Consider the following 13,973-nt stretch of genomic DNA (forward strand, 5'->3'; position numbering starts at 1 on the left):
TTTACAATTTCTGTCCATATCAGAATCACTGTATGGCAGATTTCTTTCAGGGATTTTGAAGGTAGTGGGTCATTGTAGTGATTATTGGGTTTGATATCCGATAGCGTTTTGGCAATGCTTTTCTGATCCAGAATTTTGAAAGTGTCCCATTGTGCCTGGTTCTTTCTCAAATTATCAGCCTTTTTTGTTGTGTTAATGTCTAATGATGGAGTATCGTGTTCCAGGTTGTCTGCTGCATTCTTGAGTTCTCTTTCCATATTGTTAGCTTTGTCGGTGAAGAAGTTTGAGAATTCTTCGCAGCTTAGTTGCGTTTTGGTGATTTCTTGGGCAGTTTTGGCAAGCTTATTTGATTGCTTTTTTAGAATTTCAAATAATTACCATGGGCAGTTTTTGGCGTTGTCTAATTCGGATCTAATGAATTCCTTCTTGGAGTTAAGGATCTTTTTGTTGTATTCGTTTCTAATTTTTCTGAGGGATTTCAGTTCCGGGGATGATGGGTGTTGTCTCCATTTTCTTTCTGCCAATCTCAATTTTCGCCTGTCCTCGTTCAGTGTCTCATTAAACCAAGGGTTTTTAGCCTTTTCTGTAACTCTTTTCGTTTTTAGTGGCATGATGTCGTCGACTATTTTTGTTACTGTGGTAGAATAGTGATTAGTTAGATCACTCACCTTCTGCAAGTTGTGGGGTATGTTTAGTTCTTTTTCACATTTGAAGTAGTCTGGCTCACTGGTTAGAGGCGGCAGACCCGAGAGCAGAGGACGGCCCGGGACCAGGGTTCGATTCCCGGCGCGGCAGGTTTCTGGACCAGGGTCAGCGGACTCGATAATTCTCTTGCCTCGGTGCCCACTCTGATCAGCGTTCACACTCGGCAACTCTGGGCATTAGCTTGCCTCATCTTCACTAACGGCCCCACCAGACCACCGGGGATGCCTGGTCTCACCCTGGAGATACCCATTAAGGGACCATCTCTCAGGGAAGCCAGGAAGGGTTTCGCAGCGGTCGAAGCGCCTTGGGACCCTTCGGGTAAGTAGTGCGCTATATAAATGCCTATACATTTACATACATACATTACATCTTTCAATTAATAGTTCCGTATTTGCATCTCTGGAGTCTCGCATCCATCGAGTGCTTCTCACAGGTTCTGTTGGTTTTAACTTCTTCCAGTTGGGTATCATGAAGGTTATGGCATGATGATCAGACCAATCACACGGCTCAATTGAGAGGACTGACGTATTATCCTTTTTTGATATTACCCAGTCCAAAGTAGCTCCTTTCGTGTGAGTTGGTTGTGTGCATATTTGGGAGAGATTTAGTTCTGATAGGAAGTCTGTAAGAGCATTGACCCGTTTATCGTTGTTGTCGTTCCAATGAAGATTAAAGTCTCCTAGATATATGTTATTCATATCATCGTTAGAATTCGCCGTGATGATCTCCATTAATTGGTCTGTGAAGGTCATATTATTATTGCCTGGTGGGTGATAGAAGGCATGCAGGATGCATCTTTGAATGTTATTCGATCTTATACTGAGACCTAGGTATTCACATGTATCTAGAGGGTCAGATTGAATTCGGCTAACTTCTAGGTCTGATCGGTGAATGCAGGCTATGCCACCTCCTGTTTTTTTTTGCCTATCAAGTCTCACAATATTGTAATGAGGAGGCACCAGTAGGTCCATAATCGGGGACGAGGATTTAGACAGTCATGTTTCTGTAAGGATTGTTACGTCTATTTCTTGGTTAATGATGAGATCTGCTATGTCAGAGGCATGTTTCGTTGCTGAACGACAATTGAGCAGTAGGCATTTTAGTATTGTCCCTGTTCGGTTTGTGTATCGATTTTGAGATTCTGTGATCATTTGGACTCGTTGCAGATTGTTACGGTTAGGTTTATTCTTGTTTGGTCTAGATATTCTGTTAGCATCAATCCGTACTGTATTGATTTTTTCTTCTTTAATGCTGGTAGCAGGTTCATATTCCCGTAGTAGGGATAGGATTTCTTCTTCCGTTAAGTATTTCAGATTCCTGTCGGGTCGATTTTGTCTATTTATTAACGGCATTGCCATATTATTGTTCTTTCTTTGGGATTTATATAGTAGTTCACATAATTGTTCGACTTTGGTGTGTGTGTTCTTTGAGATATCCCGAAGTTTGTCTACCGCCTGGAGGGCGCTTAATAGGTCAGTCGATATGTATCCTATTTGTATTTGGAGCTCTCTCAATTTCCCCAAGGTCTGGGGAGTCCTATTGGGGTTGTTCGTCTTCTTCATACGAAGTTCAAGTTTTTTGCTCCCATATTTCCGTCTTAAATTCTTCGTCATGGTCTTCTTCTCTCTACCTTTAGATTGGTTTTCTATTCTATCATTCAACGCCTTGTTGGGTGTATCTTTGATTTGTGTTCCTTAATTTGTGTCTACAGGCTGTGATGTTAGATGGGGTCTTGGTGAGCTTTGTGTAGAGGTACTTTGTTGTGAAGCCAGGGTAGTCTTTTCTATAACAGTTCTTCCTAGTTGTTCATTGCTTGATCTGTTCGTTCGAGTTATAACTTCTATGGTGGGTGGTGTTGATTCTTCCTTGTGATAAGGTTCTGAGACGCTATTCGTGTGACGTGTAGTCATTTCTGTTCTCTCTCGATCATTCTCAGACATAGGGTCTCCTAATTCGATTGTGTATAATTCGATTGTGTCATCTAGATGCATTGAGTGCAGTGGCTCCTGAGGTTCTCTGGTTATTATGTTGTCTGATTCCGATGTTTCATTCTGTGAGAGCTCTATGTTGTTGTTGTTTGTCTGTTGTGATGGCGAGGTTATCTCTCTATGATATCCTGATGTTGAATCTCCTGTGTCGGTTGTGTCTCTTTGCTGCCTTGTGTGTTCAGGTTCCTGTAGTTGCGAGCTCGAGTTCTCTACACTTCTTTTTAGTGTTGAAAACATATTGTCAAACTTTTCCAATTCGTGGTTAGAGGCTTGTATCATCACTATTCCGTTCTTGAAGATGGTTATGCAAAGTTCAGCTTTGTATCTTGTGGATGCCGAGGTCGAAATTTTTGTACCATGTGGGATATTAGTGATGGATTTTATGTTCAGTATATTCGTGATGGCATTGCGCCATTTGGCTGTTTTTCTGGTGAAGAAAATCATGTCATTCACTATAAGGCCTTTATCTGTGTAACATGTTGTGTCCGATATCAGTGTATCAGGGTTTTTTCTCATTAGGTTGGGTTTGAATGTTTTGGCTGCAGTCTTGGAAAGTTTGTTAGGGTATTTTATGATATGAGCGTTTCTACTTACTGGTTCTAGATAATTATCCTCCATGATTGTTTTTGGTAATGAATAAAATTTGACGTTTTGACGGGCACTCCTCTAGGATGCTTCTTAAAGGATGGTTTGATAAATCTTCTTTGATTAGTAAAAGTGATAATATTCTTTATATCACTTCAATTTAAAAGTTTTTTTTTTTTTTTAAGATTGTCGTCAGTAAATCAGGATATCCGAAAGTTGAAGTGCCTACTCTCTAGCATTGGTTTGAGTATCCTCTATCCCTTTCTTTTATTTGTATCCTGCCTATCTTTCTTTCAACCTTCCTGTGTGTCCATTTTCACTTTCCTTTACTTATTTACTGTTCTGTGTGTCCATTTTCGCTTTCCTTTACTTCTTTCCTGCCTTCTTGTATAGTGCCTTTCTCTATTTCGACTGTCTAGTTAGTCCTCTCTCATTTGCAGTTATTTATTTGTAGTTTTGGTGAGATGAGTTTTTCCTTGTATATGGCTATATATAGAAGAAGGACGAGAGTCTCAAATTAAATTCGAATGGGCACCAATCTAGAGCCTTGGCTGATAATACAGCTTATGCATGTTTATTTAGCAGAAGCTTCCTGAATTCGAAATCTTTGAATAACAATGTCCTTTGTGGCACCATTTTAGAGTCAGGCAGGCCGATTTTCTGAATACTTTCTGAATCACGCCCTACATCGTTGACCCAGACTCGGTCCCGCCGCAGATGCCACAATGTCTTTACCGGCAGGAAGTCTGTACATACTGCCGATCCCTACCTCGGTGACTGCGTCGCCGTAGTCAGCACAGGCACAGCTGAGGATGTAACGGGATGCAATGGCAGCTCCTCACCGGGGCATCACGAGTCCGACCGGAGTCTTGCTGGAGGATCCACCCAGCCAAATCCGATCGAGGACCCGCTTCATTTCAGGGTGCCACAGTGACTCCAGGGGATGCCATCAGGACGACGGGCGAAAGGGCAGAGCGGCGACCCCCACACAGAGACCTTCGGTTCTGGTAAGCCAAAGGCTCGATGCTAGTTGATCCGGAGTCGCCGTGTGCAGTGCTTCCATGGGGTGCTGCAGCACGGGTGGATAGAAGGGTTTTCCAGGGATAGATACCGATTTCAGTGATCCCTAACCCAGGAGCTCTGGACCAGAGCTCCTACCTCCTAGCTTGCTGGCTCTTGATGTACGCATGAATAGCATAACGCTTCTGTGCTGTGTGTTTGCCCCGTGCGTTTAGAGTGAGGAATTTAATGTCTGTCGGGGGGTCATGGCGGCTTGTGAGTCGCACAGTGGTGGTGGGGGGTCCCCGGGGGTCCTGAATGGTGCTCCATGGCTGGGGTTGGTTGCACCCGGTGTGAGGTCTGGGTGCGCCTGTGAGTGTTTCAGCCTGTCATCTCGGGGTGGGTATGGGGTTGGGTTGCAGCAAGGGGTTGAACCATAACTCTTTAGGGTTGAAGAACCAATACTGGGGATCTGCTGCAACGGACAGCACATCCAAACCGGTACGAACGTGAACCCTCTAGTGTTCTGTAAGGAAGGGGGGGTGTCTGACTCACACATACCTCAGAGACTTCAGCACAAAATGGGTCCCATAGGACAGCGTATATGGTCGGTGAGGGCCGTAGGCACAAGTGGGCTTGTGGCGTGCCCGACTAGGGCGTGCATTATGTATCGTTGGGCTAGGTGATGAGGCTTTACAAGTGTGGAGGTGCGATGTGCATATTGCTACAAGTGAACTTTATATAAGTGTGCCAGCTATCTGCGGTATGACTGTAGGCAAGGTCCCTGAGTTTCCGTCGGAGTTACTGGATTTGTTGGGGTCTTCTTTGGGCATGAAGATGCGTGGAGTATCTTCATTGTCTGAGGCTGAAAGGTTTGCCCCCAGCTCCGCTGCCGCCTGGATAGCCTTTCGACGCGCCAATATGATTTGCTCCAGATCGGCTAATTTCAGTGACTTATTCTGTGGCTGCGTTTCTGATTGTCTTCTGGCGCTCTTTGCTCTGCGCCTTGGGGGCCCGGACGTTTTTGGCCTGAGTGTTTGAATGTTCCTCTGGCTTAGATTCATTTGTAAGTTCATTTCCATCCAGTCCATAGCTTCCTGCGGGTCCGTAAAGAAGATTGTGGCGCTATTATGAATAATTTTGAGCCGGGACGGGAACAGAACGGATTATTGGACATTCTGGTTTCTCAGCATGTATGTATGTATGTATAGGCATTTATAAAGTGCACTACTTACCCGGAGGGTCCCAAGGCGTTTCGACCGCTGCGAAACCCTTCCTGGCTTCCCTGAGAGATGGTCCCTTAATGGGTATCTCCAGGGTGAGACCAGGCATCCCCGGCGGTCTGGTGGGGCCGTTAGTGAAGATGAGGCAAGCTAATGCCCAGAGTTGCCGAGTGTGAACGCTGATCAGAGTGGGCACCGAGGCGAGAGAATTATCGAGTCCGCTGACCCTGGTCCAGAAACCTGCCGCGCCGGGAATCGAACCCTGGTCCCGGGCCGTACTCTGCTCTCGGGTCTGCCGCCTCTAACCAGTGAGCCACACTACTTCAGCAAACTCTTCACTTCAAGAAATTACAACCTTTTCTGCTGCACTGCCTTGGAGTAATCAGAGAAAAGCATGACTTGCTTGTCCTCCACTGTGATGGGACTATTTTGTCTGGCACCTCGAAGTATGGCGTCCCTGTCCCGAAAGTGGAGGAGCTTTACTAACATGAGTCAAGGAAGTGAGCCCGAGGGCGACACTTTGCCGGCACACGGTGCACCCTATCAAATGAGAAAAAAAGCGGTGAGTTCCTCTCGTGGTGTGAACATCTTTAGCTTTCAGGGTGACTTCTACATACAAACGAAGGGAGTTGCTATGGGGGCAAGCTTCGCGCCCAACCTAGCAATTACCTTCATGGAAGTATATGAACACAACTACATCCTGAGCGAACAAAACCCCTACAGTGTATAGAGCTATGGCGTCGATACATTGACGACGTACTACTGATCTGGCAAGGGAGTGAAAACCTACTTAAGGAATTTCACTCTTGGTTGAACAACTGCTCCAAGTATATACAATTCTCTTTAGACTATAGCAATTCCACAGTCAATTTTTTGGATCTAGCTATAAAAGTAGAAGGCGGCAAACTTTACACCAGCCTTTACAGAAAGGTGAGTGAAGGCAACACTCGAGTCACCATCCACGTAACCTTAGGGACAATTTGCACTTTGGGCAATTCCTAAGGTCGTGGAGGAACTGCTCCAGAAAGGATGACTATTTCCTAGAGTCAGCCGACCTTATGTCACGTATGACTGACAGAGGCTACCCGCTCAGACTATTAAAAAAGGTGCGTAAACATGCATGGTTCAACAATAGAGATTCCTTTCTGGAACCCATAGGGAGAGGGACTAATGATCAAGACAGGTTAGTTTGTGTGTCTACATTCTGCACAAAGAACAATACCATCAAGAAAATTATAAACAACCACTGGCACCTGGTGACGGATGAACTTGGTGGACTATCACCACCCATGCATGCTTTCCGCAAAAGCATGAATGTAAAGGAACATCTTGTCAAATCCTTATCACCCATAGAAACGAGAACCTCACAGATGACACTATGGAACATCCTGTCAGTGAAGGGACATTTTAAATGTGGGCAATGTAGGGCGTGTCCCATGGCCAATGACTTGAAAACTTTCACACACAACAACTACAAACATACACTTCAAGATCACATTAACTGTAACTCCAACGGGGTAATCTACGCCATTTCCTGTCCATGTGATTTTGTATATATAGGACAAACTATACAAAAAGTAAAGTCCTTTATCCTGCAACACTGCAGTCGTATACGGTGCCAGGTACAGGAAGCACCCCTCGTGGAACATTTTACATCATTTGGACACACACCGGAGAGCCAATGTTGGTGTGTAATAGAGAAGGTACAGCAAAACCCCCGGGGAGGGGATTTTTGTAGAATTCTGAGCCTACGCGAGTGCAGATGGATACATCGCTTTGATACTGTAGCAAGAGGATTACATGAATATGAGGAGATCACCAGACAGGTATCCACACTCAGCAATGTTTGTTGACAATAGGTCCTTTCATGGCAATCTCCTGTATCACACATATGTAAATGTTGTTGTTTTTTAACCCAATCCTGTTTGCTCCTACTGAACATTGGCATCCTATGCCTTTAGATGTGATAATATACTGTTTCTTTTCTTTTTTATTGTTCAATGTGAAGTACAATTGTGATGTCTTATGTGAATAATTGAGTACCAATGGGTTGGTACCTAATCTGTGAATATATCCAAGTTTCAGCACTGGTCGCTAATTCTCTATACACACTGATTCCTAAATCTGAATTGTGAGACTGCACCTTTTGTTTAATTGTACACTGTCACTTTTAAATATTCATTGAATGATTGAGTCTATCTTAAATATTAGAATGGTGACATCGCACCTTGAGGCGTTTTGTAATTACATTGAAGACGCTACAGAAAGAGGAGCGGGCTTTTTGTTTAATAGTACATTGGCAGTTTTAATATACATTGAACAATTGTATCTATCTACAAATATTAAAACTGTGACATAGCACTTTGAGGCCTTCTGTAATGCTGTTGAAACTGTGAGCTTATGGAGTCATTCGACCCTTTTTACTAGTGTGTGGTTGACACCGCCCCTTTTCAAGGCCACTGCCCCTTTTTCTTAGTATAAATGCTGCTGCGGTTTGCTGCTCTGGTGGCTGCTACCGCGATGGAGCAAGGACATCGATCAGATCGTCTCCATGTAATTCTCTTTCAAAACCGACCATCACCTAGGAACTTAGAAAGTATTTTAATTAGAATTCCCTTCCTCCTTTTTTCTAGTCGTATAAATTACGCTGTGCCCCGGATTGCCTGATTCATTCAGCCAAATCTTGCCACACATACGGGACTGAATATTACATTCCATGGATGGTCTGGGCACCACCGTCATGGTTTATCCCTGAATAACGGGATTTGTCATTAGTTGGTCCTTGCCACTTTACGGGTGAGTTGCTACGGCCAGTCCTTGTGTACTTTTAGTGTACAATCCTTATGGACCCTTGACCACAACTGTTGATATTATTATTGAATTGCAGGCATTGGTGTAACCAGGTTTTGGACTCCAATAGAGCATTGCAAGATTGATGAGGTGGGTCTAATACATTACTCCCGCCATTTGATGTGGAGACAACACGCCTGGGTAACCTATTAGGTCCCGGTCCTAAGTTCCTTGTTTTAATTCTGTAGGGTCACTTCACCTGTCCCCTTTTCCTAAGGAAGATCCGCATGGCTGAGGTATTAAAGTCCCTCGGTTGCCGATAAGCCGGATCGAAACGTTGACGCCATCCCCCACCGTACCTGGACCAATTTCCCCTTCCCCATTACCCCTATTTACAGCCTTAAGGAAACCCTCCTAACAACTTTAGAAAATATAATTCAAATGAATAATTTGCATGTGGCCAGGTTGCATCTAACTGTTTATTGGATATCAGTTCTGTACAGTCTTGTAAATATATGCCCTTTACTTTTCTATACACTTTGAGCTCTCTTGACTCCTTTATATACTCTCCCCTAGTCTAGCGGGCCTGGAGTCGCTGGCGGAGTTCAGCCCGGTGGAAGCAAAGGTATTTATGGGGGACCTACAGGACCACAAAATATCCAAGATTTATCAGTCCCCGGTTACTCACTGCTCCCCCACGCTGCAGAAGCTCAGGGAGGCCTGGGAGGGGGAGGTTGGATCGCTGGATGAAGAGGACTGGACGGAGGCCCTGGCCTCCCCACGGGGTGCGGTCATTGTGGTGCGCCTCCGTCTCGTCCAATTCAAATATCTTCACCGGGTTTACTTTACGTGGGTCCGAATGTGGTGGGTGGGTCTGGTGGCCTCCCCAGTTGCCTTCGCTGTGAGAGGGAGGACAAGACCCTGTTGCATACAATCTGGCACTGTCAATCTTTGGCCCGGTTCTGGAGGGGAGTGGTCTCCTGCCTTTCTGAGGTTTTGGGCTGGGATCTGTCGCTGTCACCGAAGCTGATGCTACTGCATATAATGCAAGGGATCGGGGCAATATTTATAAATATCACCTCATGCTGTTGGGGTTTACCTTGGCAAAGAGTGATATAGCTAAGGCGTGGAGGGCCCCGATACCGCCTTCGGTGTCGGTCTGGAAGAGAGGCTTGGACTTTTGCATGGGCATGGAACTTCTGATATTTAAGGCGAGAGTCTGCCTGCAAAAACATTTTAAAATTTGGAAGCAGTGGGCGGATTATCGGGGTTTGCCGCTAGAGCCTGTCGATGCAGGAGGGCCCCTTAATCCAGTCTAATGTCTTTAAACGGGTGTTCAATGTAATTACAATCGTTATGTGTACAAGTGTGAGTGTCAATGGGGTAGGGTCACGACTAGGTCGTGGCAGGGGGCGGTTAGTGCGACGGGGGGAGGCTGTTGTGGGGGTTTCTTTGGAGGTACATTTTCATTTGTATTGCCCTTTCCTCATCCTTGTTCCTTTTAATGCCAAAAAAAAATCAAAGTAAGGATATTGTGTATCGATTATGCAGATGCCTCTGGGGTTCAGAGCCCTGCTCTATATGTGTCCTTTCATGAATAACATTTGTGTAAAAAAAAAGAAATGTGAAGGTTGCTTTGCCTGGAGCGCCTTTCCAGGTTGTCTGTTTTTCCCTCCAAGATCGGAACTTGGACCTGCAAGTCTTTCATGGAGTCTTGCTGTGCTTTGTTCTGTGGTTCGCAGTGTGGAGATGTCTTTGTCGCTATCTTCTACCTAGTCCGCTACCCTACGGTGGTTGTCCCGCAACAGGTAGAGATCCATGGCTAGGGTACCAAATCGCTCCTCCATGGTGACGAGTGAATGCCCTATGGCCGCTAGGACCCTGTCAAGCTTGTCTGAAATGGTAGCATTGGAGTCTGGGTTTGTGTCCTGAGCTTCTTGGGTTGGGGACTTTGAACTTGTCTGGTTGGGGGGCTGGGGTCCCCCGGTTGTCTTTGGGCGACCCATGACTGTAGCTAGTTACGTGGTCGTCAGCCCCTCTTTTGTTCTGTGGCCTTGGGGTGCCCCTCATGTTCTGTTAGTGGTCCAACTCAGGTGCGAACTGGCTGCTGCAGTTCACCAAGCAATTTGTTGGTTGGTTAGTGGTCCCAAGGCAGTTCTCTCCAGCAGCCGCAGGAGGGAAGGGCCCCCTTTCTTCGACTCTCCGTGGGCGTTCTGCCAGGCCTTCTTCATGTCTCACTTGTCCTGTTCTTGCACTTCTTACCGTCTAGTGTGGGCATGAGGTGCTCCCCTTTTGCACATGGGCGCCGTTTGTCTTTGGGGGAGAGGAAGGTGAGTGGGGGGGAAGGTGATGCCTGTTCTACACCCTCCTCTGTTTTTGGGTTTTCCCCGTTATGGGGCACTTAGCATCCGGATCAACTCGCAGTAGAAGGCTGGTTGCGTGGTCACGCCCCTCTCTTGACCTGGGCTCGGACCCTTCTTGTCTGATAGCAAGGGGCCTCTTCACTGCTGCTTAACCCCTCGCCGTCCACTCGACTAACTGTGCAGCCTATTCTGGCTGGCGCGCGGGATCTGGGGTGTGTTGCTCCTCATGGTCTGTTCTTCGCGCGTTGCTCGCACTCGCTAGTTCTTCGTGGCGATTCCTCAGTGGCCGCTGGCCCCCCCAGAAGTCTCTCCGTCAATTATTCATTGCTGGGGCTCTAGTCCTGTCGACGCCCGGTGTCCTGGAGAGTGGGGGGATGGGAGGGGGCTTTGATGATGCAGGGTCCCCCAACTGGACGATTGGAGGATTTTTGGGGCACTGCGGTTGTTTGCCAGTTGAGCCTGTACATCGAGCCCTTGGGCTGGATCATGGAGGGCCCCTCTCCACCAAGTGTGGTGATTGCTCAGGGCTACCAGGCCGCTCTGCACTGCAGGGGTGCCCCCAACTGCTGTCCGTCCTCTCAGGCCCTTTCTTAGCAGATTGTGCTGCCTATGCTCGCCAAACATTGGGTCTGGGGGATTTATTGCCCCTTGCTAGCCGCTGTTCGTGCGCTGCTAGCGCTTACCTGCACCTCCGCTCATGGGTCTTCGTTTCTCCCCCCTCCTCTCCTCCCCCTCTTGGGGGTCATATGCACGTCGCTAGCCCCCTGCTCACAGTGGATACACAGCGGCCACCATTTTGGGGTCAGGCATCCGGAGATCACAGCAGCCTGGGTGCTGTTAATCGCCTCTTTATCGCTTGATTGCTGCGCCGCTTGGCGCACACTTCATGCAGGGCCTTGGCGGGAGCTCCCTGGTGCTTTTTATGGCCCCCACAACTACGGATGTCTTTCGCTCGTTGGACCCTCGAGCGGAGCCTCAGATCAACGCGTTCGCCATTGTGGCAGGTTAAGCCACAGCTCCCTTGCTGGCCTCAAATATCTGGGATCACCCCCACCACCCCATGGTACCTTTAGGCTTGCCTCCCTTCTGTACTTCACCTGCCTAATGCTAAGCAGGTCGTTGTCTATGCATTACATTTACAGACTCTTGGATGCCTGGCTCGATTCCCCAGTTGCTTCCTCTCAGGGATGTGTTATAATTGCTGATCTCGCTTTCATTGTCACTGCGGAGTCTCGCTCTCTCTATTAATTTCGGTGTGATGCTTTCCCCTTTAAAGCTGCTATTTCCACAAGACAAGATGGTGCTAGCCACTACCTTGTTTTCTAAAATTATACAGAGTAACGTCGGGGCATTGCACGTGCAGTTCAGCGATCAGCAGGGCGACACTTGGTAAAGGACCAATCCTCAAACAACCACCACAGCTGTCCTCAGCAAGGGCTCTACTGTCGAGTCAGGCCCTCGTCTTCCTCACAGGGTGTGGGCCCAAATCAAGCCCTCGTCATCTGCACAAGGTATTGATGCCTCTTTCTCACAGGCACTGAGTGTCTGACAGCACTTTCATTTGAGCTCGAAGCTCGTTTTGCCTAGTGTTTCACGCAACCTCCCACTGGCCTCACACAGGGCACCTTCTTCACCAGCAGGGCTGCAGATAGGATGTCCGCATCCACTTCCCCGACCAAAATGGAGACCATCATCCATCACAGATGGACATGAGAAATTTGCCTGTCAGGATGTTGCAGCAGGCAGGGTTCAGTCCGCTTTGTTGCCCATGTAAAGTTGCAGGCCCTAGGCCCACATGACTATGTAGAGAGTAAGACGACATAGATATGGTAGATGTGGTTATCTCAACTGGCCCAGGGTACCTGCGCTGGGCCCCTTTTATTAGCAGGGTCACTTGACTAGTGACGCACGTGTTGGAAGAGTGTGGGCTGGATGTTAGCATTGCCCCTATGGAGGTGCTCCATCATGACCTGTCCAGCAGGACACTACAGCTGCCTGCAGTTAGATTCTTATCCATTTCCACCAGAGACTCCACCTTCTGCCTTTAGATGCCTCTGCCGCACCGTGGTGGTCATTTCTCTCCCACCTTCTGCCGAGGAACCAGTCTTGAAGGTTGCCATAGATCTTTTGGCTGGTGCTCTTCTTTGCAAAGCCCAAGTTGCTTCATCTCTACGTGCCTAACAAAAAAACATGAATGTGACCTAGTGTAATGTAACTGGTGCTCATATAGAGAGCTCCAATTCCCATGGGCCGAGTTAGCTCCACATAAAGCTGCACAAATTAAATCAATAAAAATAAAAGCGCCGGCCCTACTGGTGTTATAAGTTATAACGGGTCGCCGCACGGTTACTCTCATCTGGTTCTCAACAGGGCCCTGCTCTCTCAGATTTCAGCTTGAACACCCGAGGAACAGGCAGGATTCCAGACAGGCCAGGGCTGTGGGGAGAAGTTCTTGTGCTCCTTTTCCTCTGGCAACTTGTTCAAGACTCTGGCAAATGAATTTAAGTCGCTTGAGTTGGTGAGGAAATCTGCAAGTTTGTTTACCTATTTATTTTTTGTCCTATCATTAAAACAAATGTAAAATGTGCTCAACACTTAATGGAAACAGCTACTTATTTGGAAAAGCGCACAATTAACACAAACAGAAAGTAATTAGCACAGTACAAGAACATCTACTTCCTCATTCAAACTTCCAGCTCGGATTGTTTTTGGTCTTTTTTATTCCATACTCTGTTATTTGGAGATGAGAAGACCCCATTGCTCTCTTTGATATCTTGCCTTCCACCCCATGGAAGTAAAGGCATTGTTACTTACCCGATCTGATGCAGTCAGGTTTTCAATACCGATTAGATCACGCTGCAACTCTGTTAGTTTCTGGAAGTTCTCCAACCGAATCAGGCTGTTCTGGAGTTTAGCCGTCATGTCTTTCACCTCTTTTAATGCATCTGTGCAGATAAACAACAGAAATAATTTAATAACGCACAGAAGAGTACACGGAGAGCTGAGCAGTTACAGAAGCATCGTGCTGAGCTTGAACCTAGAATGTAAGGATGGTGATTATGGGTAATGTTCCCATAAAGGGTCTACTGTGGGGCTGACCCCTTTGGAGTTATATAACTGCGCATGAACAATCCAAAAAAACAGGGGAGAGTATCCCTTCTACGCCAAAAGAGACAAGGTTATTTTCCTGTTGTGTTTATTTCCATATTATGGAATATTCAAATAAAAACACTCCTTATGAAAACGCAGTTTTAACGTCTAAGTTAAATATTAATTCAATGTCTTTCTAGTTATGGTAAAAAAAAGGTTGTTTATTTAAA

At 46.6% G+C, this 13,973-nt stretch overlaps 1 protein-coding gene across 2 annotated transcripts in view; it reads right to left on the reverse strand.

Moving 5' to 3' along the window:
• Positions 1 to 13,973, reverse strand: part of FARP2 (FERM, ARH/RhoGEF and pleckstrin domain protein 2) — a 1,631,776-nt gene that overhangs the window by 225,476 nt on the left and 1,392,327 nt on the right. For both annotated transcript variants that reach the window (XR_015300958.1, XM_086944011.1), the window contains exon 19: positions 13,468 to 13,598. Coding sequence is in view for 1 of the 2 variants with exons in the window: in XM_086944011.1 (XP_086800137.1) it covers positions 13,468 to 13,598 (131 nt within the window). In the remaining variant the exon portion in view is untranslated. The remainder of the gene's footprint in view (positions 1 to 13,467; positions 13,599 to 13,973) is intronic.

Source organism: Lissotriton vulgaris, chromosome 11 (assembly GCF_964263255.1).
Source record: "Lissotriton vulgaris chromosome 11, aLisVul1.2, whole genome shotgun sequence".
Taxonomy (NCBI): Eukaryota; Metazoa; Chordata; class Amphibia; order Caudata; family Salamandridae; genus Lissotriton; species Lissotriton vulgaris.